Here is a 21,159-nt window from a genome sequence, read left to right as displayed (position 1 = left end):
CTGCTGGTGTTGCTGAATGCGGACCTGATCCTGGAGCAGCTGCTCACGCAGGGCCTTTGGACCTGACCTTCCTGCTATCAACACTCCACTGATTATTCAGCGATAAGGGAAACTCAGTCTGGACGTGCTCGGGGGCATCCGGTCCTCACAATTCTGCTCTGGCCTTGGTAAGCACAACAGGCCCCAGGGCAGAATCCTGGCACCAAGTCAGGCCTGGGGCTTGAGTTTCCCTTCTTTGGGGCTACCTCTGGGGTGTCATTGGAGCAGAGGAAGCCCCCTCCGTCCACACCGCCCTCTGTGGCCCACCCAGGGCTTCAGGCAGGATTCCCTGGAGATGCGGCTAGTGATTGAAGCCAGGACTAACTGCAGGCAAAGAAGGGGTTTCGCCCCATGGTGGAAGGAGGGGGGCTTGGCCCCCCACCGCCATGAGCAAGTTTGGCAGGAGCCAAGCGGCAGTTCCAGCTCATGCAGGGCAGCAATGGGGAGGGGGGCCTCGCCCCTGTATGGCCCCTTCACACCACTGCCATGGTGGAGCCCTTCCCACAGAGATTTCCCCACTCCGGTACCCCTCGATCCTGTCTTGGGAACTCAGTGCCTTGGGGACACAGCCTAAGGTTCCCCCTCAGTTCATGCCGACCATAGCCAGTCCGAGGAGGGGGGGCTTCCCCATTGCCCTGCATGAGCTGGAAATGGTGCTTGGCTCCTGCCCAGCGTGTGCCAGGAGGGGTTGGTGGGTGGGTGCTGCCACAGCACCCAGGACCTTTCTCCCTGCAGAGTTGTTGGGAATGCGTGCAAAACGCCCTGTGGGCAGAGGAGCTGCACCATGCAACTTCCCCAGCAGATGCTGAACCTGGGATGCTGGAAGTGGGGAGGTGTGAAGGGTAAAGTAGGTGGGGATGAAAACAACAAGAACACATGTAATCTAGAGGCTGGCTCCATGTGTCACACCTACGTACATGTGTGTGCATGTGTGACTTCCGCGTTGTCTATGCAAGGAATTCCTAGTACAAGAAAGCCGAAGGCCCAAAGCGGCATCCAGGCCTGAATTTGGAAGCAGAGCTGCTGGGGCTTAGTTCTGCCAGCACCAAAGTGCTCGGAGCGGGCTCTTTCCCAGTCCCAGATGGGTGGGGACTGGTCGAGATGGTTCAGCCTTGATGAAAGTCACTCATCTGGGCTCAGGGGCGTTGTTAGCATTATTTCCTGTGTGCCAGGGCCAAGTTGTGCCCTAGCAATAGGTTCCGGGGCGAGCCTTGGGCAAGTTTGCTGGAGACCACCATCTCCACTGGTGTGTTCAGCATCCGTGTTAACTGCCACCATCCTGCTGTGACCACCGCCCCCCACCCCAAGGCAGTGCACCTGGCACTGGGGCCCCTCACCTGGAAGGATTCATCATGCAAGACTTTTGACGGGATGGCACTCTTCACACGCTCAAAGGCACTCTCACTATAGCTATTGCTTCATAGGTTGTGGTTGAGCTCTGGCATGCAAACTGTTCCTAGGCTGGACTCCTGCCTCAAATTTATCCCTCACCTGGTCTCTCCATAGAGGTGTGCAGCACCTACACCCCTTGTCCTGCCAAGGATGTAGCTGGGCCGGAGCAATCCAACAGTGTTCATTCGCACAGGAAATCCTGTGTCTCTTGCAGCAAGCGAAGCGAAACCCAGGAGCCTTTTTCCTGCTTTACGCACACAGTCAGCACTGGTGCAGAATGGGGCTCTGTGACACTTGACCCTAAGGCACCCAATTCTGAAGCAAAGGCACGTCAAAGGCCGATTTCAACATAAAAACAGCTGACCCATGGTTGGGCAAGAGGTTCAGGCCTATCTCCCATAGCTTGAATAAGGACAAAGGCTTTTTATCACACTGCAAGCCTTAGTCAGCTCAGCAATGCAAGGAGATCTGCGTTCTCCTCTGGCAACTGCTTTGCGGATGGTCACTACACTGGCCTGAACTTTCTGCATTCCAGGTCCCTCTGACCTCGCTCAGCCCTCTGCCCCACCCCCACCCCGCAAGCACACGTAGCTGTATTTTTGTAATCAAGATAATATCTGATGAGGCTGATGGATCAAGAACCTGATAAAGTGGGCTGTAGTCCACAAAGACTGACGCCATGATGAACTGGTTAGTCTTTAAGGTGCCATCAGAGTCTTGTGTCATTTTTGGTGCAAAATGGGTAAAGGAGAAACATTCCTTGCGGGGCGCATAGGAGAGATGGTGGCAGGAAACAGGGGCGGGGGGCTGGCTAGGGGTCCAACCCTAACACAGTTGTCTTTACTGGAAGTCCACCCATCACAACCCCTTTTTGTGCCGCCCACGTGATTGGCCCTCCGTCCCCACTTCCGACCCTCCTGCAGCACCTCAGAGCTTCCTCGAAGTCTGCTTCAAAGATTGCCAGCTGAGCCTAAGAAGTGAGCCTGGTCCTACACTGCAGGGAGGGTGGAACCTGGCATTGAGGGGTGCTGGGGGTGTATTTACCTGTGTCGTCGACGGAGCGTCCTTCAGCAAGGGTGCCCCCCACCCTGAAACAGAGCCTGGGAGCTCAGCCCACAGAGGCAACCCAGGCAACTCTTCTGACCCCACCCCTCTTCCTCTGCAACCCAGAGGAGCAGCCACCGCCTCCACACACACACACACACACACACACACTTCCTGCTGGTGGCAGGGCCTTCCTGGGGAGCAAAGTCCTGGTTGTGGGCTGAGCCCAGGCGTGGGGAGGGGGCTTGCCTGTGATCCTAGATGGGCCTCTGCGGCCGTGGCCAGCAGCCTCTTCACCCTCTGCACTCAGCCTTCACCCAACCAAAGCCTGTTATCATCAGCCTTTGCTTAGCCTCTTTGTCACGGCCAGCCGTGCGCTTGGAGCAAGAAAGAGCAGCACACGAGGGGTGGGGGTGGGTTCAGAGCAAAAGGTTTATTGCTGAGGTGGCTCAGACTCAGAGGTGCTGCACAGGGGGGAAGAAAAAGCGCTTCTCTGGGAGGCCGGTGGCTTTGGAGCGAAGGAAGTCAGACCCAGCCAGATGCCAGGGTGCATGGAGGTGGTCTCAGGTGGCGATTCAGGGCAGCCGGATCTCAGGAGAAAGCAGGGGGTCTTCCGGGTATCAGTGGTAGGTTTGCTGGAGGACAGACAAAACCCAATGGGAACTTGGTACAGAAGAGGGGGTGGGGAGGGAGGCTGGTGCTGCTCCTTGCACAGGCGCCCCCTCTAGCACAGACGTGCTGCTGCCTCGGCGGGTGTCCCTTGCCCAGGGCCAACCCCTTGCATCGCTCAGTGTGGGGCTCTCTGCAACCCCAGCTGCTTGGGTGCTTCGGAGATTGAGGGGAGACAGGATAGCACTCTTCAAATACTTAAAAGGTTGTCACACAGAGGAGGGCCAGGATCTCTTCTCGATCCTACCAGAGTGCAGGATACGAAATAAAGGACAGAAAGCCAGATTCCGGCTGGACATCAGGAAAAACTTCCTGACCATTAGAGCAGTACGATAATGGAACCAGTGACCTAGGGAGGTGGTGGGCTCTCCCACACTAGAGGCATTCAAGAGGCAGCTGGACAGCCATCTGTCAGGGATGCTCTAAGGTAGATTCCTGCATTGAGACTGGGGGATTGGACTCGATGGCTTTATAGGCCCCTACCGACTAAAATATTCTACGATTCTATGAGGCCCTCTGGACATGCTCAGAGGCAGCTGGCTGACAGGCCCCAAAGACCCAGGGGGCTGGCGCTCAGTCCCTTCCTGCTTTACGCCCTGCTGCTGCCAAGGCAGGGGCTTCATTCAACTCCTTTCTTAGTGAGAACAGGACTGGGGCTGATGGGGGAAAGCGCAAGCTTTGCCTGTGTGAGAGGAGCCCACGTGTTGGGTTCTGCTGCTACACAGGAGAACAGTTTCATCCCCCAGAAAGGGGAGTGGAGCCCTGAGCACACCTCAAGGGGCCGGGTTCTGCAGGAGGCCCCCGCCCCCACCCCGGTCTTCTGCCCAGACTTCCCGTGTGGCCTGTCCTGCTGCTGCTTTTTCGGGCGGGGGCGGAGCTCACCAGTTCCCTGCCCTCCTTATCGTTGCAGGTGCCGCAAACGCAGCCAAAGAGGCCATTGAACATCTGGACGAAGCAGAGGCCCAGCTCCACCAAGCCGGAGCCCAGAAGGAGGGAGAAGAGGATCACATTGAAGCGGGTGACGCCGCGAGGCTCCAGGCAGGTGTCCCAGCGATTCGTGTTGAAGAGGTAGCTCTCCTTGCTGCGAGGGGGAGGCAGAACAGGGCCATGACTTATCGGCTGAAGACCCCTCCTCACATTCACCAAGGTCACTATGATGCAACTGGTTCCATGCCGCCACCTCCCACGCCCCATCTTTGGAAAGCCCTCAAGTTTACATGGGAGTTGTGGGGAAAGTCGGAGGAGTCCAGCAGTCAGGCAGGGTTTCATGCTCTCACGGGCTACTAATTTTCGTTTTAAATTTCTTTTTAACTTAAATCTCTCAAATGCACAGAGAAATGCCCCTTCCAAGGCCAAGCTCAGAGGCAGCAGCCAGCAGACGGGGGAACGTGCCTATAGACGGGGGGGGGGGGGCACTTGCGGGGGGGGGGGCTGGGGCTTCCTTCAGCCTGGTATAGCCTAGTCTTCTCTATCTGGAGCCCTCCCCCGCCCCCCAAGAAGGGAAACACTGGTTCTCTGGCCCTGGAATTAGGTTTTGTCAAGGGCAGGGTGACATTTGCCTCTGCTGTCGACAGTTTTATAGAGCATCTTCCCTTCTTGCAAGAAAAAACAAGATTATGCATAAGAATTACGAAATTACTACTCCTGCCCAGATTCCTTTGTTAGGCACGATGGGCACTTGAGGGTTCATCATTGTTTTAGGAGACCGTCTCCTGATAGCTGGCGATCTCTCTCTTGAGTCTTTGGAATGAGACACTCATCACAGCTGGGGGCAGGGAGCGTGTGAGTGAGAAAGAGAAATAGCAGTGAATGAGAGAGAGGGAGAGGCTGAGTTCAGACGACACACTAATCAACCAGGTGTGTGTGTTTGTTGTATGAACAGAAACTGTTGTAACACAGCCAGAGTTGCAAGTCAGCTGGAGGCATCTCGTCAATGCAGGGAGCCTCTCTTTGGCAATTTGAAGCAGGGTAACCAGGCTGAGGCCACTCAGGAGTGCCCGGCTCTTTGGCTTTACTGATGCTGTTTGTGCATTTGTAAATACAGTAACTATTGCAAGACGGCCAGATGCCTCTGGCGCGCCATTCTCCAAAGGAAAGGAAACCCCAGGAAGCGCTGCCCTTGGAACTCCTTGCACTTTTAAAACCCCAACGGTTAAACATGTTCCCCTAAAGTCACCCCTAAAGCCTGTTTATTTGGGGAGGTGCCGCCCACCCACACGTAGGCAATGCCTTCATCAAGACCCACCAAAGTGCCGCCGCAAAATCTTCCGCGTTCTCCAGAACTCTACGCCCAGCTGGGTGGCAAAACAACGGGGGGGGGGGAATGGGGGAGGAACCGGGGAGTCCAAAACCAAGGCCTGACGGGGAGCTCTGCACTACAGGGTCCGTTTCAAACAGGTGGCTGTTGGCAGGGCCGGTGCCAGACTATTTTGCACCCTAGGCAAGGCGAGCTACTCGCACCCCCGCCTAAAAATTTGCCAACTTCGATTCAGCTGTTCAAGAAGAGTTTCTGAACCATATTTTCCTTTTATGTTTTTTCTTAAAACAGCTAATTTGTATAAAACGGTGACCCTTAAAGGGCAGCAATGCGCCCCTCTGAGGTGTGTGCCCAAGTCGGCTGCCTAGTTGGCCTAATGGTAGCGCCAGCCCTGGCTGTGGGATAACCGGATTGGCCACCGGGAGGCACTGCAGGGACCCGCTTACACTTGGTGCACAGAAGCGAGGGCTGGCTGAGCCGCCTGTCATGCAGACCCGGCCGAAACACAGCAGGGAGAGAACAGAAATAGAGAGGAAACACAGCCGTCTTGATATTAGCAAAGACAGAGGTTACATTTAGGTGGCACACTAGGAGAAAAAGTCCCTAGAGCATTCCCTAGTGGTTGGAGCTGAAAGTCCCTCTTCAGGTGGCCTGAGTCTTTCCACACCTGGCCCCGATCCCTGCCCCGCCCTCACATCCCTTTCATCTGCTCCAACCGCCCCACTCACCTGGAAGACTCCCAGCTGTTCCACAAGGGGCGCCCCCAATCCGTGGAAGTCCCATTTTCCTGGTACCGGCAGAGCGGCCCATGCACCAGGCCAAGCATGGCGACGCTGACGGCGTAGATGGCGCCCACCACCCCCATCGCGGCAAACAGCACTGAGAGGCACATCTGGAAGCAGGCGGGAGGGGAGAGAAGGACAGGGGCGAGTCACTGACCCCAAAATCAGCAGGGGGGGAATGGGTGGCTGGACACAAGGTGACCCCCACCAGACCAGCTGCCGGGGCAAAGGCACCGGAAACGGGAGCGCACAGCAGCCACCACCACGGCTGTCGCACTTTGCCCCCTGCAAACTCCCCACGGGAAAGGGCAGGCTGGGCTCAGACAAAGCCCAAGGGGACGCCCCACGGCTCACCCCGCAGCGGTTCCCACAGCACCCATCACGGCCAGTCGCCTGGATGTGGATGGCCGGCACCAGCACCTGCAGAGACAAAGGGCTACTCAGCGGAGACGCCACCCGCCAGGCCCCAACCCATGACTCCCCTGCCCCCCATGTGATCCCCAGGTGAACTGGGCCCCAGGGGGCGGGCTGCACTGGAGGCAAGCGGGGCCCCTCACTCTTGCGCAGGCAGGTTGAGGAAGACTCGCTCACGCCCAGCCTGAGTGCCCCCCCCTGTGCAAGGGCTGTGCTAATGACCCACTTTGCAGGGCTGTTGTGCAGGTGTAGGACCGTTACTTTCCTGATGTATTGTATCTCAATATCCCTTCTTAAAGGACAGAAATCCCTCCAACATAGCTCACCAGTGAAATCAAAATAAAAAAATAAAATCATTGCTTAACTGTATTGGGAACTTCTCAGCACATTTCTCAGGGGGCAAGTGTGCCCAGTGTGTGCAAGGGTGTGTGTGTGGGGGGGTAGATTTAGTCTAGCACCTTAAACAGACCTGGGGCCTTCTTTGCCCACCTCTAGATTTATGCAAGATTATTTCAGTTTATGCAGCAAGTGGGTAAAATGACCTATCGCGCTGGCTTTCCATCCATCCCCCACCCCCACATCCTTACCATGACACCTCCTCCGACAAGCCCCCCCAGGTAGAGGACCTCAGGCGTCAGGTGGCGGCCCCAATCGTGCACATACTGGGTCTTCCAGTCTGGGAAGGCGAGGAGAATATTGGCCACGATGCACAGGAGGGCGAAAGGCCACAGAGCTGCCCCAACCACCCTGGAACAGGTCCCCGTGCACATGGCAGCAGTGCTGAGTGGGGCTCCGTGGGGTGAGCTGCAAGGTTATAGGTAGGGCGGGGGGGGGGCACCATCGCCCAGCCCGTGACGCAAGGCCAAGACGGCAGCAGAGGCAACAGCCCGTCCCACTCATTAGCCGGCGCCGTTCCCTTCCTGAGGCTCATAAATGCCACCTTTGCCCCCAAGGCCATCAGGCAACGGGGGGGGGGGGGTTGGATCCGGGTACAGGGGCAAGGAGCGCTTGGGGAGGCATGAGTGGGGTCCTCCACCTCAAGGGAGGAGCAGCGGGGAGGGTCCTGGGTGGGACCAGGCCTTGGTCTAGTGGGGGAGAAAGGCATGCCTGCTCCCGTGCCAGCTGCCATGCATGGTCCCGCCCCCTGGAAGCTACCCACCCCCGACATCCTGCCCTCCCCATTCAGACCAAAGCAGAAAGTCGCCCACAAAGCAAGAGGCCGAGGGGCTGCCAATGAGCGAGGCACACGCGGAAGAAGCCTCTCATGGCCGCCGTCCGGAGCAAAGTGTGTGTGTGTGTAAGAGTTCTTCCCTGGCCGCTAATGCCTTCAGTCAGGCACAGCAATGGAGACCCACACACACACCTGGGGGAAGATTACTGGCTTCAGTCCCAGCCCCCTCGTGGCAGGATGCAAGCTCTACCACCCCAACACCGCCCCCCCCCCCGGGAGCCCTGGGCAAAGCGAGTCTTCAGCCACCTCTGGTCGCACCGTTTATTGTGACGCTGCATCAGCGGGGCAGACAGCGGCTCTTGACTCGTTGCTGAGACCATGGAGGCCATCCAGACCCACTGCCTCCCGGCCCCCAGGATGCCCCCCCTCCCGGAAGACCCGGAACGGCGCCCCATGGCCAGGCACGATGACATCAGCGATGGCCAGGGCACGTGCCCGGCTCTCTGCCTGCCGCACGGGGTCTTGGCTGAGGGGCTGCCACTGGCCATCATCTCCCTGGCACTCAAAGAGGTCTCCAGCCACCAGGACGTCCCCCTGGGCAGTGCCCCGCACCATCAGGCTGACGTCGCCACCCGTGTGGCCAGGTGTGGGCACCACTTCCAGGTGCCCCTCGTGGAGAGGGTACGGGGCTCCTCGGGGCAGCCCCGTGGTCAGGTAGCGCCCGTCGGGCCGGCTGACGTCCGTGCCCACAATCAGCTCCGCCCGGGGGAAGAGGTTCAGGTTGCCCACGTGGTCGGAGTGGCCGTGGGTGCAAACAACATGCTGGATGTCGCCTGGGGCCACGCCCTGCTTGGCCAGCCCCGCCAGCAGCCGGTCCCGGCCCCACGGGCCCCCCGTGTCCACCAGGGTGAGGTGTGGGCCCAACACCAGAGAGACGGTGCCGTCTGCACGGCTGCTGCCATCCGGAAGCTCCTCAGAGTAGCCCTCCTGCAAGACCAGCACCGAGTAGGGGGAGCCGGGGATGAAGGGCCCCACAAAAGGGGTGGCCTGTGGCTCCGAGGCCATGGCAAGAGGGGAGCGGCCTCTCCAGGTGGACAGGGGCTGGCGGCTGTGGGCCTCCACTGGGGCTTCGGGGCACTCGGGCAACGAGCCCTGCCTGGGTCTGCAGCAGCAGGAGATGGAGGAACACGAGGCAGGCGCATCCCGCGCCTCTGGGCCGACTCACAACACCTGTGAGAAAGGAAAGGAGGAGACGGATCAGTGGCCCGAGTCCCGACTCCTGCCCGCTCCACCAGGGGCACGGAGCTTGGCTGGACAAGGGCATGACACCAGGGCTACGCTGCCCTTAACCATGAAGAGCCAGTTTGCACGAGCACCGTGAGGGGCAAATGCCGAGGAGGCTGGAGCCTGACACAGGAGACATAGCGACATCAGAAGCTTCCTCGGGCAGAGTGAGCCCTGGGTCCATCTAGCCCAACATTGTCGACATGGACTGGCAGCATCCAGGGATCTCCGGGGTTGCAGGCAGGATTCTTTTCCCTGCCTTATCTGGGACCGTCTACATGCCAAGCATGGGCTGTACCACACTGAGCTACAGCCCCTCCCATAGTATAGCAAGACACTCTCCAGTCTGGGAGGCGGCAGAGGGAGACCCCTTGTGTTCTACCCCTGGGCCCCAATCCACACCCTCTTGGGATCTACTCCTTGCTTTGTTCGTGGCTTTGCCTCTTTCCATTCCTCATTCATCTTGCGGCCTCCTGCCCGGGGGCATTTCTCCCCCACCCCAAACAAAAACCTTGAAACAAAAGGGCATTTGAGGTGTGCTTATATATTTAACAAATCCTCCAGTCCGTCTTGTTATCTCTATATTACAAGTCTTGAGGCTGAATGTGGCTGACAGCAACCCTGCAAGACCGTCCGCTGCTCTCTTCCCCCACAAGGGAAACGGTGTGGCGTGGGGCAGGGATTCACCCCACCCCCCAATCATAAATTGCTATTTCCAGACTATTTATTTTATTTTAAAAAATTCTATATTGCCCTTCAGCATAGCTTCCAGTGTGGTTTGCAAAATCAAGAAAACCGGTTTTTTAAAAACCCATTTAAAAATCATCATTACATTAATGTCTGGGAAAATAAAACCATCCTTGTCCATGTATGGCCTGGGGGCTTGCAAACCATGGCTTCTGGGTGAACGGCTGCTTCTGCTTCTAAGCTAGCAAACTGTTATTGCCTTCTGTACCAGTAAGCAACATTCCTTTGTGTTATTTATTTATTACATTTTTATACCGCCCAATAGCCAAAGCTCTCTGGGCGGTTCACAAAAATTACAGTGATCTCATGAGAACATCAGGTGTCTTATCTGCGTAGCCTGGTACTGTATCTGGAGGCTCTAACGAGTTGACATCCCAGTATTGTCCTATCGAGGGGCCATGTCATAACAGGCCATCCATCCAATTAGTAAGTGCACCTGGGTGAAGGAGATGCACTTACGTGTGCCAAAGAAATGCCAAGTAATGCCTTGTTTATCAACAACAATGTAGACCTTTGCTCTTATGATGTGAAGGACTGCTTTGTTATTAATACCTATGCAATCCATCACTTGCTTAACTTGGCAGCAATGCCAAGTTCAGTTATGCTATAATTGTTCTTGTACCCAGGGGTGGGGGTCCAGACTGGTCGAAGGGTCTTCTGTGTATGAAGCTTTCACAGTCTGGTCCACTTTTATTGGGATATGCAGAAATGTGCTGAAATATGCCAATAAATTAGTCTCCTTGTAAGCAAACCTGTGAGTCTGACTACTTTTGTCTCCTTGGCGACCCTGAAAGAACCTGAAAGCTCACGTCCAGAACTGGAAGGATTGGAGCAGCGCAGTGCAAAGAAACCAGCAGCGTTGGGCCTCCTGGGCCAGCTTCTCCCGGGGGGGGGGGGGAATTACACACATGGGGAGGGGGGAGGCAGCACCCAGAACCTCAGAAGAGCCCACATGCTGGATCAGACTAAAGGGGGCCCATCCCGTAGTGGCCACGCAGCTGCCCCCATGGGAAGCCCACACATGGGACTAGCAGCCTGTCATGGCTCCCTTCCACTCGTGTTCCCAACAACTCGTGTATGGAGGCACATTGCCAGCGTAGCTCCCTTAAGGTCTACCACAAAACACTTTCGATGGCTTTAAAAGGGGGCTAGACAAATTCTTGGAGGAGGCGACGGCTGTCCAGGGCTACTAGCCCGGATGGCTATGAGCACCAGTTGCTGGGGAACACAGGCGGGAGGGTGCTGTTGCGCTCGTGTCCTGCTTGTGAGTTTCCCACGGGGCCACGCGGTCAGCCACTGTGGGCCTGTTTTGGCAACACACTAAGCCACGGTACGTGGCCCTCATGGTTAGGGACGGTTCACACAACACACTACGCCGTGGTTCACGTGACACGTTACGCCATACTCTCTAGCTCAAAGTGCCTAACGGCCATGGCTTAGCGTATCGTCTGAATAGGGTCTGCGTGGACAGAGTTACGCTGGACCAGATGGACCCTGGGCCTGATCCAGCCTCAGGGCTCTTGTGATGTTCTGGCCCTCGGGGCTAGCAGCCCTTGACCCGGCGCCTTCTCCCCCAGGAATGCCTCCAGCCCCCCTTTCATAGCCGTCCAAACCGGTGCCCGGGAGGGCGCCTCCTGGTGGGGGTAATGCGTCCATTCACGGGGAACCCCCACCCTCACCCCCGCGACCCGCTTCACGGGGCCACGTCCCGCCTCGCTCAGGGGGGCCCAGCAGGCGCGGCCGCCTCCCCTCCCCTCCGGCGGGAGCCGCTCCAGCCCCCTTCTCCCGGCACCTCCTCCTGGGTATCTGGGGCTGGAGGCTCCACCTGGAGGGGCGGCCCCCTGCAAGCGCTTTCCCCTCCCTGCTCAAAGGGGCCTTCCGCGAACGGTGCCTCCCACTACGCCACAGACCCGAGTCTGTCCTCGCGTGCAGCGTTCACACGTGCTGCTGCTGCTGCTTCGCAAGATGCAGGCGGGGGTGGGGGACGAGAGCCCTTTGGGCCTCGAAGGCTGCGACCCCTTGCGGGTTCACTCAGGAGTAAGTCCCACCGCGCTCCAGGGAAGCAGCCTTTGCAAGGGCCTACTCACGAGTCAACCCGCGTCCCGAACCACGCAGCCCCGGTGCTGCCGCCAGCCCAAGCCGGAAGTAGAGGGGGCGCTCCTAGTGCTCCGCTCTAGGATCTCTCCCTCTCTTTGGCCTCAGCTTCCGGCCTTCCTCTGCGGGTCCTGGCAAGGTGTAGCCTCAGACGAAGAGTGCGCATGCGCCGCAAGCGCCTGACAACACCGGAAGCGGAAGAGGGGGCGGGACGAAGCGAGACGGAGCAGCGGCTCCCACAGACCAGAGTGTTCGTTCCCCGCCGTCGCCACCGTGACGCCCCCCCCACCGGGTCCTTCCGGTCCGAGGGGGCGTCGCCGTTTTGGACGTGACGTCAGAGAGGGTCCGCTGCTGTATTGGCCGGCAGAAACCGCCCCGGCCGGCGGTAAGTCCCCGCGGGGGCCCGTCGCGCTCTGCACATGCTCGGGGGCGGGAGGGCCGGTCTGCCTCTGGCCCACGATGCGGGGCGGGAGGGGGAGGCGCGGTGTCTGTGCCCCCCCCACCCGCGGGCCCGAGCGGCCGCTGTGCCCCTCCCTGGGCGCCCTTCCTCGGCGTCCTCTGGGGGGGGGGGAAGCAGTCAGAAGAATTAACGCGCTACGATGCAGCATGATGGCGTGGGGGTGGGGGGGTTGCCCTGGAGCCGGAAGCGCACGGAAACGTAAGGTCAGCTGGTGGCGCCCACCCCCCGCCGCCGCCGCTTGCCCCGTCCAGGCAACGAGAAAAGGACTATCGGCCAAGCGGTGGCCCGTGGCTCTGTGGATGGGGAGCAGCCCGTCCCCGGACTCCGCCTGTGTGGCAGCGCTTGTGGGGAGGGGGGGCAGCTGTGAATGAGTGGGGCTGTCTCGTCTCTGCCTCCTACTGCAGACCGCCTCCTCCGCCGGACCGCGATGGCGGAAGAGAAGAAGCTGAAGGTGAGCAGCACCCAGCTGCCGACGGAGTCCGCGAAGGCCATGGCCGAGTCGATGGGCATTGGGCAGTTGCCCGAGGAGACCTGCCAGCTCCTGGCAGACGAAGTCAGCTACCGCATCAAGGAGATTGCACAGGTGGGGCAGGGGAGGGCGCCTCTGGCACCGCGCACACCCACACGTGTTTCAGGTCTGTCTTCGGGGCTCTTCATCGCTTTGGGCCTGTGGGGTGCCCCCTTTTGCTCCCTGCTGTATCTCCGCTCTCCCTCTCCCAGGACGCATTGAAGTTCATGCGGATGGGGAAGCGACGGAGCCTCACGACTGGGGACATCGACTGCGCCCTCAAGCTGAAGAACGTGGAGGTGAGCGCTGGAGATTTGACCCATGGCTGGTGAAAGGGAGCCATCCTGTGAGTGCTTGTATTGGGGGTGGGGGTGGCATGTGCCCTAAAAGCCTGGATCACTTGTGGAATGAAAGCACTGCTGGGGGCAGGGAGACCTCCTGGTGGACCAGCGGCTTATTCTTCTCCCCCCTGGGGAATGCCAGGAGGGCAGGGCTCGTCTTTGGGGCTTAGAAGAGCTGCGGGTGGCAGATCAGAGCAGGAGCAGCAGCTGGCTGCTTTGGCCAGCGCACTGCAGCGCAGGCCTCTCTGGGCTGAGGAGGCTGCCAGCACCACCGCCTTCCTGTTCTCATCCCTTTGCTTCTGTGCTCCTGGCCCTGTTGCAGCCGCTGTACGGGTTCCACGCGCAGGAGTTCATCCCATTCCGTTACGCCAGTGGTGGGGGCCGTGAGCTCTACTTCTACGAGGAGAAGGAGGTGGACCTGAGTGACATCATCAACACCCCCCTCCCCCGTGTGCCCCTTGATGTTTGCCTCAAGGGTGAGGAGAGGAGGAAAAGGGCTGGGTGCCTGCAGCCTGTTCTGGGGGCCCTGAGATGTGTCTGTCTGTCTGAGGTTCTTTGTGTGTTTTGTTTTGGTAGCGCACTGGCTGAGCATTGAGGGCGTTCAACCTGCCATCCCAGAAAACCCTCCGCCAGGTGAGTGGCGAGCTCTGGCACTCACCTTCAGGACATCTCTTTGAGGGGCGAAGGCAGCTTCCTGCCCTGAAACAAGGAGGGCTGTTCGCAAGCCATGGCTCCTGCCCCCTGGCTGGTGTGGGTCAGCACAGGCCAGGCCACCGGCCTCAGTCCATCTCTCTCCCCTCCGCAGCCCCCAAGGAGCAGCAGAAAGCTGAGGCCACGGAGCCCCTGAAAGCCACCAAGCCGGGCCAGGAGGATGAGGGCGCCCTCAAGGGCAAAGGGCAAAGTGCCACGCCTGCCGAGGGCAAAGGTCAGACTCATCGTGGTCTGGAGGAGGTTGGGGTGGATGGAAGCCAAGAGGGCAAAAGGTTTTGCCCATGGTGGTGTGTGGCTGCTGTGCTCCAGGCACTTGTGCATCAGCCGCGCGCCCACACAGAGCAGCCGTCGCGCTCTGGCGGTTTTTACAAACAGCGGTGGGGTTCTGGAGAGGAGCGTGCAGAGCGCCCACGCGGCTGCCTCCTAGAGCGAGGCCTTCGCGGATTTACATTCCGGTTCCTTCTGAGTGTTGCAGCGGCGTGGGGGGGAGGGGAGTAGTTTGTCAAGTCCATCATGTCTCAACTGTTATTTATTCCCCCCCCCCCCCGTGATTCCCTGCAACCGTACTCTGGAGAAAAGGCTTTGACATGGGCTTGCTTTGGCCCATCGTCACACTGCTTATCTGGTCTCTCCGCTTCCCCCCATAGGCAAAGAAAAGAAAGCTCCCCTTTTGGAGGGGGCCCCCCTGAAGCTGAAGCCACGCAGCATCCACGAGCTCTCCGTGGAGCAGCAGCTGTACTACAAGGAGATCACCGAGGCCTGCGTGGGCTCCTGCGAGGCGAAGCGGGCGGTGAAGAGCCAGGCCTGCAAACCCCCTCCCAGCTCAGCCCTGTGCCCCCTCCCCACCCTCCCATGTAGCCTTGCACCTGGCCAATGTGCTGCTGTTCCTCCCTCATGTCCTTTCCGCCCCCTCTGGCAGAGAACAGCTCACTCCTTGCTTTGGTCTGTGTGTCTCTCCCCCGCCCCCATACACACCTGCTCCTGACACCCCCCAAGTCCCGCTGAGGTTGGCGTGCAAGTTCTGCTCTTGCCCAGGCCTTGCCCCCCACCCTTCCCAGCCCCACTGAAACTGCCACTGACCCTCCCTTCTCCTCCTAGGAGGCCCTCCAGAGCATCGCCACGGACCCCGGCTTGTACCAGATGCTGCCTCGGTTCAGCACCTTCATCTCTGAAGGGGTAAGGAGAGCAGAGCGGAGGCCCCCTTCCCTGGCTCCTTTCCTCCAGAGGGTCGGGCTTGCCCCAGTGGTGTTCTATGGGGGGGGGGGGGAGAGAATGTGAGCCCCACATTCTGGGCCCTTCCCTCTGCCCAGGCTGGCTCGATGCCACTTCCCTGACAGAAGAGTTGGAGGCCGTGTCTACCCAGTCCCAGTGGAGCTGCTGGGCCTGGGTGCCCCTCTCCAGGCTGGCTGGCTGGCTGGCTGCCTGCCTGCCTGCCTGCCTGCCTGCCTGCCTGCCTGGGGGTGGCACACCAGCAGCTCTGCTTTGGCTTCTTGCCCCGAGGTCCTGGAGTCAGCAGGTGGCCCTGGGCTTCCTTCCCCCACCCACAGCGCAGCATAAGAGACAAAGCAGCGCATCCCTCCCCGTCCCAGGGTGGCTCCTTGTTCCTGGCCGTCCTGGAGTCCCTGAGCATCACGAGGCTGCCCAGCGGGGCCTTTTGCCTGGGTGTCAGGGGCTTGCTGGTCTCCCCATAACCAGAAGCCTGCAGGGCAGTCCCAGCTGCCCAAAGCAGTGCTGGAGGCGGCGGTGGCGGCAGTAGTGTGCACAACCAGCCCCCCTCTAGCCGGGCCGCCCCAGGCACTGGGGGAAGCGGCTAGGGGCAGGGCTCTGCTCCTCTCCTGCCCACAACCTGCCTTGCACAGTCTGGAGAGGGGAGAGAGAGAATGCGTTGTACATGATGGTGTTGCACACACTGAGGCAGAGAGAGGGGTTCCAAGGGCTCCCAAAGCTGTCCTGAGCAGCTTGTGTTTGTTCAGATTCTTATCACAGCTAATGGCAGCTGTCCCCAGAGAAGAGTCCGGCTTGGGTTGCTGTCCCGTCCCCCTTCTCTTGTGGCGATGGGGGATGGGGCGGGCGGACACATGTCTGCTGCTCGCGGCAGCTGCAGGAGAGACCCTTGTGCCGCCGCCTGCCCACTCGTTGTGGAGAAGGGGTGAGTGGCGGCAGCAGCAGTGCAGGATCCCTCCTGCAACTGACATGTATCTGCCGCCCCGCTCTGCTATCCATTTGGATATGGGGTCGGGGGCGTGGAAAAGCTCCCCTGCCAACCCCATATCAAAATGGATCATGTGTGTGCGGGGGGAGGCGAAGGATGTCTCTTGTGTCTTGACGCCCCGATCGTGGCACCCCACCCAGGGACAAGGACATGCATTACCCTGGGAACACATGGGTGCTGCAGGTCGCGGTGGTGCCCCACCCAGGGACATCCCGTGAGGGTCCCCCTTCGCGCTGGGTCTGGGCAGTGGGGCGACCTGGCGTGAAGCGGGATTTTCATGGGAACCAACACCACTATTCCGTGGAGAAGGCGGGGTGGGGCATAGTCAGTCCTGCGTTGATAGGCAACTCCACAGGTGATGGTTTAGGGTGCAGCTCCCAAGGCAACATGATAGTAATCCGTGGAATCATAGAATCGCAGAGTTGGAAGGGGCCTACAAGGTCATCGAGTCCAACCCCCTGCTCAATGCAGGAATCCACCTATCGACTATCAACACAGGACTGACTATCGAGTTGTCCAAATGTGTCCATAATCAGTTATTTCTGGATGTAAAAACACCTTTTAAATAGTTAGAAACACTTTTTAACTATTCTATAACAAGTTAGGAATGAACAAACCGCTTAGGCACGTGAAGAAGAGTTTCTCCCACAGGGAACACAAGCAGCTAAGTCAGACAGCAAAGGCAATAGTTACCTGGGGAAGGAGAGGGCAGCAGCCATGGAGCCAAGCCCACCTTCCCCGGTCCATACCCTTGACAGGTGCGGGTGAACGTTGTGCAGAACAACCTGGCCCTCCTGATCTACCTCATGCGGATGGTGAAAGCTCTGATGGACAACCCCACCCTGTACCTGGAGAAATACGTGAGCAGCTACCTCACCTGGGCCCTGGGGGAGGGAAGGGGGCGGGGGGAGGCGGGTCTGCTGGGGCTCATCAGGCCGGTGCTCTGCTCTGCCACACTGCAGCTCCACGAACTCATTCCCGCCGTGATGACCTGTATCGTGAGCCGGCAGCTGTGCCTCAGGCCAGATGTGGACAACCACTGGGCGCTGCGGGATTTTGCTGCCCGGCTCATTGCCCAAATCTGTAAGAACTTCAGCACCACCACTAACAACATCCAGTCGCGGATCACCAAAACCTTCACTAAGGTAAGGGCACAGGACCCAGGGTGGAAGGGTGTGGGTTGTGGGTGTGTGCAGGTGGAAGGAACCACCCCACCCCAGCCCCTCACTCACTCTCTCTCTCTCTCCCCCCTCCTTTTTCTCCACCAGAGCTGGGTGGACGAGAAAACCCCTTGGACGACGCGATACGGATCGATTGCCGGCTTGGCTGAACTCGGGCACGACGTGGGTAGTGTTGCGATGCCCTGGGGCATGCTGGGAAGGCCGCTCTGGGTGGCTGTGGTCCTGAGCCTTGGCTGGAAGGTGTTCTCTCCCCGCAGGTGATCAAGACGCTGATCCTGCCCCGGCTGCAAGTGGAGGGGGAGCGTGTCCGCGCCGTGCTTGAGGGACCGGTGGTCAGCAACATTGACAAGATCGGGGCGGACCACGTCCAGAGTCTCCTGCTGGTAAGGGGGCAGGAGCGTCCACTGTAGGGAGGCAAGGCAGAGCCCCTGATGCATGGAGCAGGCTGTCCCTCTCCCAAAGGGGGCCGGTCCGGAACGTTCTTTCCTCCTGTGGGGAGATGTACCCAGCAGGCGTCATCTGGAATGGCAGGGGATCCCATTTCCCATGGCTTGTGTGGAGGATCGGGGGCCTGGGAGAGAAGCAATGGGGAAGCCGTCCCACGGGGCGGGAGAGGGGGCTGCCCTTGGTGCAGTTTGGGTCTTCCTGCCCTTCTCACACCCACGCACCCACCCCTCTCCGCAGAAGCACTGTGCTCCAGTCCTGGCCAAGCTGCGCTCCCCGCCTGACAACCAGGAGGCCTACCGGGCCGAGTACGGAGCCCTGGGCACCCTCCTCTGCACCCACGTGGTCAAGGCCCGGGCCCAGGCAGCCATGCAAGCCCAGCAAGTGAACCGCACCACCTTGACCATCACCCAGGTAACAGAGACCCCTCCCCACCCCGTTTACCCAAAGCTGGTGGGGAGGGACATGTTGCCTCGGCCGTGTTGTCAGGCTGCAACCCCCATCAACCCTGGCCTGCCTAGCTGGGGGAGGGGGGAGAAGCGATGGGAGTTGGGCCTCCTCCCCACAGCAGCCTTTGGCTCCTAGCCCTGTGATTAAGGGCCCCCCTGACTTCAGCCGAACCCCACTTCAGGTTTTCCCACGGTGCCTCTCTGTCTTTCTCTCTCCCCCCCTCCAGCCCCGCCCAACGCTGACGCTGTCCCAGGCCCCGCAAGGGGGGAGCAGCAGTGCCTCGCGGACCCCCAGCCTCCTCAAGATGCCCAGCTCCATCACACTGCCCATGCAGACCCTCGTCTCTGCCCGGCCGACCACCCCAACGCAGCCCTCGCCCCCTCCCACCAAGTTCATCGTCATGTCCTCCGCCTCAGGCACCTCCACCTCCCAGCAGGTATGGAGGGAGGGGCGGGGGCTCCGAGAGCGGCTGCTGTGGTGGGGGGTGGGTGCTTTGCTGGAGGGAGGTGCTTCTTCTGGGGTGGGGGGCAGCTCTTCTGTGACTCCCTCTCTCTTTCCCACCACCACCACCACAGGTGATCACGCTGAGCAGCGGCCCTGCAGCCACCTCCACCTCCCCAGTCACCACCACGGTGTCCAGCACCCAACCCCTGGTGAAGCTGGTTTCAGGGGGGCAGGCAGCCCCCAGCCCCCCAGTATCAGGCAGTCTCCAGAAGTACATTGTGGTGTCCCTGCCATCTGCCACAGAAGGCAAAGGGGCGGGCGCCCAGCTCTCGCCCTCCGCCGCTCCTCCCGGCCTGACCCTCTCCGCCGCCACCGTCAAGCAGGAGCGGAGCGACAGCCCCCAGCCCCCCGGCAGCGCCAGCACCACGGCCGCCACCGCCTTCCTCACCAAAGCCAACGGGGCCCAGGGCCTGGTGCCCGCCTCCCCACAGCCCTCCTTGTGAGGACAAGCGGCTGGACGGTGGCTCTGCGTTTCCCCACGTGGGCCAGGCAGTGACGGCGGCAGACAGACCGGGTGCTTCCTCCGCCCCGGTGGATGGACAGCCTACCCAGGACCAAGGGAGGACGACACCTTCTGGGGAAGACACACTCGGTCTCCTGCAGGCCTCGGGGGGGGGGGGCAGTTTACTGGCACGTCCTGCTCCCAGCGCCCGCCGTCATCTTGAGCTTGCTTCTTGGACTCCCTGTCTGAAACAGGTGGCAAAGATTTGCTCTCAGCATTGCCGGCACACGGGCCGCCCCAGGAGCCTGTGGGCTACCAGCGGCAGCTTCACTGCACCAGGGGAACGGTGGGGTCGGAGGAAATGCGGAGTTCCCCCACACGGAGCAGGAATGTTGCCTCCACTTCTTTCTCCCCCACTACATAAATGTAAATAGATGCTCCTTGGGATCCAATAAACGTGTCCCTTCCACTTCTTGGCCTGTGTGTGGTGTTCCCTCGCAGACATCCACCACACCAGACTGATGTGGGGCCCAGGGAGGTCACTCTCGGGCAATGAAGGACCCATCACCACCAACATGCGATTCATAACTAAGTTTGCAATGGCAAACTGATTTCAAAGCAGCCCGCCCCACACACAATGCTGCAGCTGATGCAGCTAACACCATCCCACCCTGAGAAGAGAGGGGAAGGAGGGTGGTTCTTTGCTCCCCCATTGGCGCATGGTGGGGGATCAGCCCCAGCAGATGGCGCCCGGTTAGGCAAGAGGGCAGGCAGGCTTCCTTTGGGGTTGCTCCCATTGGGTGTTGCGTTTGGAGACTCCAGGGCGTGGGAGTACCCCAACCGGTTCTGCCAGCTCTTGCTGGGGTGGCTACAGTGCAGCTGCACAGTCTGATCCCCACCAGGCAGGGAGGGTGCCCAGCCAGACCCACAACAGCAGGTAGGGGGCTGCCTCACATGGGTATACTTGTGGGGATTGGAGTGGGAAACCGGGACTCCCCCGGGGAATGGCAAAGGAGTCCGGTTCTCTGGAAGGCGAGTGAGCGAGCGGCTGGGGTGGCGGAGGGCTGAGTTGAAAGGAGATTGACCTCGCGGGGGTCCAACACACACACACACACACGATTCCTTCGTGGCTACTTTACTGGCCCCGGCGGCCTTCTGGCGGCGGCTCCTTGCACCTCACGCGTTGAAGCGGGCCCGCGTCGCATAGATCACGTGCCCCCGCAGGGGAGCGCCAGGGGAAGGGGGAGTCCGGGGGCGGCGGCGGGGCTGCTGCTGCTCCCTCTGGGGCTGGGCGCGCAGGACCAGGACGTGGCCGGGGAGGCCCCGGGGCCGGCTGCCCTCCCACGGCGAGGCCGAGCGGCTCCGGGGCCGCCTGGAGGGGGGCCGCGGCGGCGTCCTTGTCCTCGTCGTCCTCTTCTCCAGCACGGCGACCGGCGGGCCTAGCCAGTAGCTGCCATAGGCGTCGGGGGAGCGGCGGGCGTGGGCGCTAGCCGTCGGGGGAGCCTTTGGGCGCTGCTGCTGCTGCTGCTGCCCTGCCCGGCGCCGCCCCGGCTGGGAAGGGCAGCGGCAGGTGCTGCAGCCACGCTTCGCGGGGCGGCCGCCGCCTGTGGGGGGAGAGAAAGCAGGATGGAGGCGCCCGGGAAGCCCCACCGCACCCTGTTCCCCGTCCTGTGCCTGGCTCCACCCTAGGCCTGGCCGAGGTGGGGAATCCCGCGAGCCCCACGGGACCTCCCCGGAGCCGCCTCACCCTGCCCGAGTCTCCGGTCTGCTCGGCCTTCTGCAGCGGGGAAGGAAAGCACTCTGCACGTGCTTCTGAGCGCTCTGTTCTTTGGCGCCGCTTCAGCGGCTGAGCCCTGCGACTGGGTGCAAAGGGCGGGGGCCTCTGCTGAGCTCCGGCGGCGGCCCATGTACCGTGCCCTCCCCTGCCCCCCCCCGCCCCCGCAGTCGCAGCCAAGCTCTGGAGGGGCGTTCGCTCCGTTCCGTTCGCAGGGGAGGCGCCGGCCCGTGGCTCAG

The 21,159-nt window shown here is 60.5% G+C and overlaps 3 protein-coding genes across 4 annotated transcripts; 1 reads left to right on the top strand and 2 right to left on the bottom strand.

Moving 5' to 3' along the window:
* Nucleotides 1-2,888: 2,888 nt before the first annotated feature.
* On the bottom strand, nucleotides 2,889-7,659 carry LOC134406046 (transmembrane 4 L6 family member 5-like). The gene is made up of 5 exons (XM_063137285.1): nucleotides 7,185-7,659; nucleotides 6,538-6,603; nucleotides 6,130-6,293; nucleotides 4,027-4,225; nucleotides 2,889-3,110 (listed from the first exon to the last, which is right to left on the bottom strand). The coding sequence occupies exons 1-5, from the start codon at nucleotides 7,365-7,367 to the stop codon at nucleotides 3,096-3,098; spliced, it is 627 nt and encodes a 208-aa protein (XP_062993355.1). The 5' UTR covers nucleotides 7,368-7,659; the 3' UTR covers nucleotides 2,889-3,095.
* On the bottom strand, nucleotides 7,192-12,005 carry MBLAC1 (metallo-beta-lactamase domain containing 1). Of its 2 annotated transcripts, XM_063137284.1 has the most exons (3): nucleotides 11,887-12,005; nucleotides 8,087-8,998; nucleotides 7,192-7,273 (listed from the first exon to the last, which is right to left on the bottom strand). In XM_063137284.1, the coding sequence occupies exon 2, from the start codon at nucleotides 8,831-8,833 to the stop codon at nucleotides 8,090-8,092; it is 744 nt and encodes a 247-aa protein (XP_062993354.1). In that variant the 5' UTR covers nucleotides 8,834-8,998; nucleotides 11,887-12,005; the 3' UTR covers nucleotides 7,192-7,273; nucleotides 8,087-8,089. The 2 variants fall into 2 exon arrangements, with proteins under 2 accessions (XP_062993354.1, XP_062993353.1); XM_063137283.1 differs by lacking the exon at nucleotides 7,192-7,273 and having other exon boundaries at nucleotides 8,076-8,998.
* Nucleotides 12,006-12,150: 145 nt separating this feature from the next.
* TAF6 (TATA-box binding protein associated factor 6) lies at nucleotides 12,151-19,615 on the top strand. The gene is made up of 15 exons (XM_063137525.1): nucleotides 12,151-12,278; nucleotides 12,758-12,936; nucleotides 13,074-13,160; nucleotides 13,525-13,678; nucleotides 13,779-13,835; nucleotides 14,008-14,127; nucleotides 14,561-14,703; nucleotides 15,012-15,089; nucleotides 16,884-16,985; nucleotides 17,088-17,270; nucleotides 17,394-17,468; nucleotides 17,564-17,689; nucleotides 17,991-18,164; nucleotides 18,427-18,636; nucleotides 18,776-19,615. The coding sequence occupies exons 2-15, from the start codon at nucleotides 12,781-12,783 to the stop codon at nucleotides 19,145-19,147; spliced, it is 2,037 nt and encodes a 678-aa protein (XP_062993595.1). The 5' UTR covers nucleotides 12,151-12,278; nucleotides 12,758-12,780; the 3' UTR covers nucleotides 19,148-19,615.
* The last annotated feature ends 1,544 nt before the right edge of the window (nucleotides 19,616-21,159 follow it).

The sequence above is a fragment of the Elgaria multicarinata genome, chromosome 11, assembly GCF_023053635.1.
Source record: "Elgaria multicarinata webbii isolate HBS135686 ecotype San Diego chromosome 11, rElgMul1.1.pri, whole genome shotgun sequence".
In the NCBI taxonomy this organism is placed as follows: domain Eukaryota; kingdom Metazoa; phylum Chordata; class Lepidosauria; order Squamata; family Anguidae; genus Elgaria; species Elgaria multicarinata.
Note: the sequence above shows the minus strand (reverse complement) of the source record. Positions and strands in the feature narration are given on the sequence as shown.

Bases quoted from the DNA above. Each gene is read 5' to 3' on its own strand.
- LOC134406046 (XM_063137285.1), bottom strand. From the start codon at position 7,367: ATGTGCACGGGGACCTGTTCCAGGGTGGTTGGGGCAGCTCTGTGGCCT. The intron at 6,604-7,184 runs GTAAGGATGTGG...TTGTCTCTGCAG, and splicing joins TTGTCGGAGGAGGTGTCATG to GTGCTGGTGCCGGCCATCCA. The intron at 6,294-6,537 runs GTGAGCCGTGGG...GCCTGCTTCCAG, and splicing joins GCTGTGGGAACCGCTGCGGG to ATGTGCCTCTCAGTGCTGTT.
- MBLAC1 (XM_063137284.1), bottom strand. From the start codon at position 8,833: ATGGCCTCGGAGCCACAGGCCACCCCTTTTGTGGGGCCCTTCATCCCC.
- TAF6 (XM_063137525.1), top strand. From the start codon at position 12,781: ATGGCGGAAGAGAAGAAGCTGAAGGTGAGCAGCACCCAGCTGCCGACG. The intron at 12,937-13,073 runs GTGGGGCAGGGG...TCCCTCTCCCAG, and splicing joins GCATCAAGGAGATTGCACAG to GACGCATTGAAGTTCATGCG. The intron at 18,165-18,426 runs GTAACAGAGACC...CCCCCCCTCCAG, and splicing joins CCACCTTGACCATCACCCAG to CCCCGCCCAACGCTGACGCT.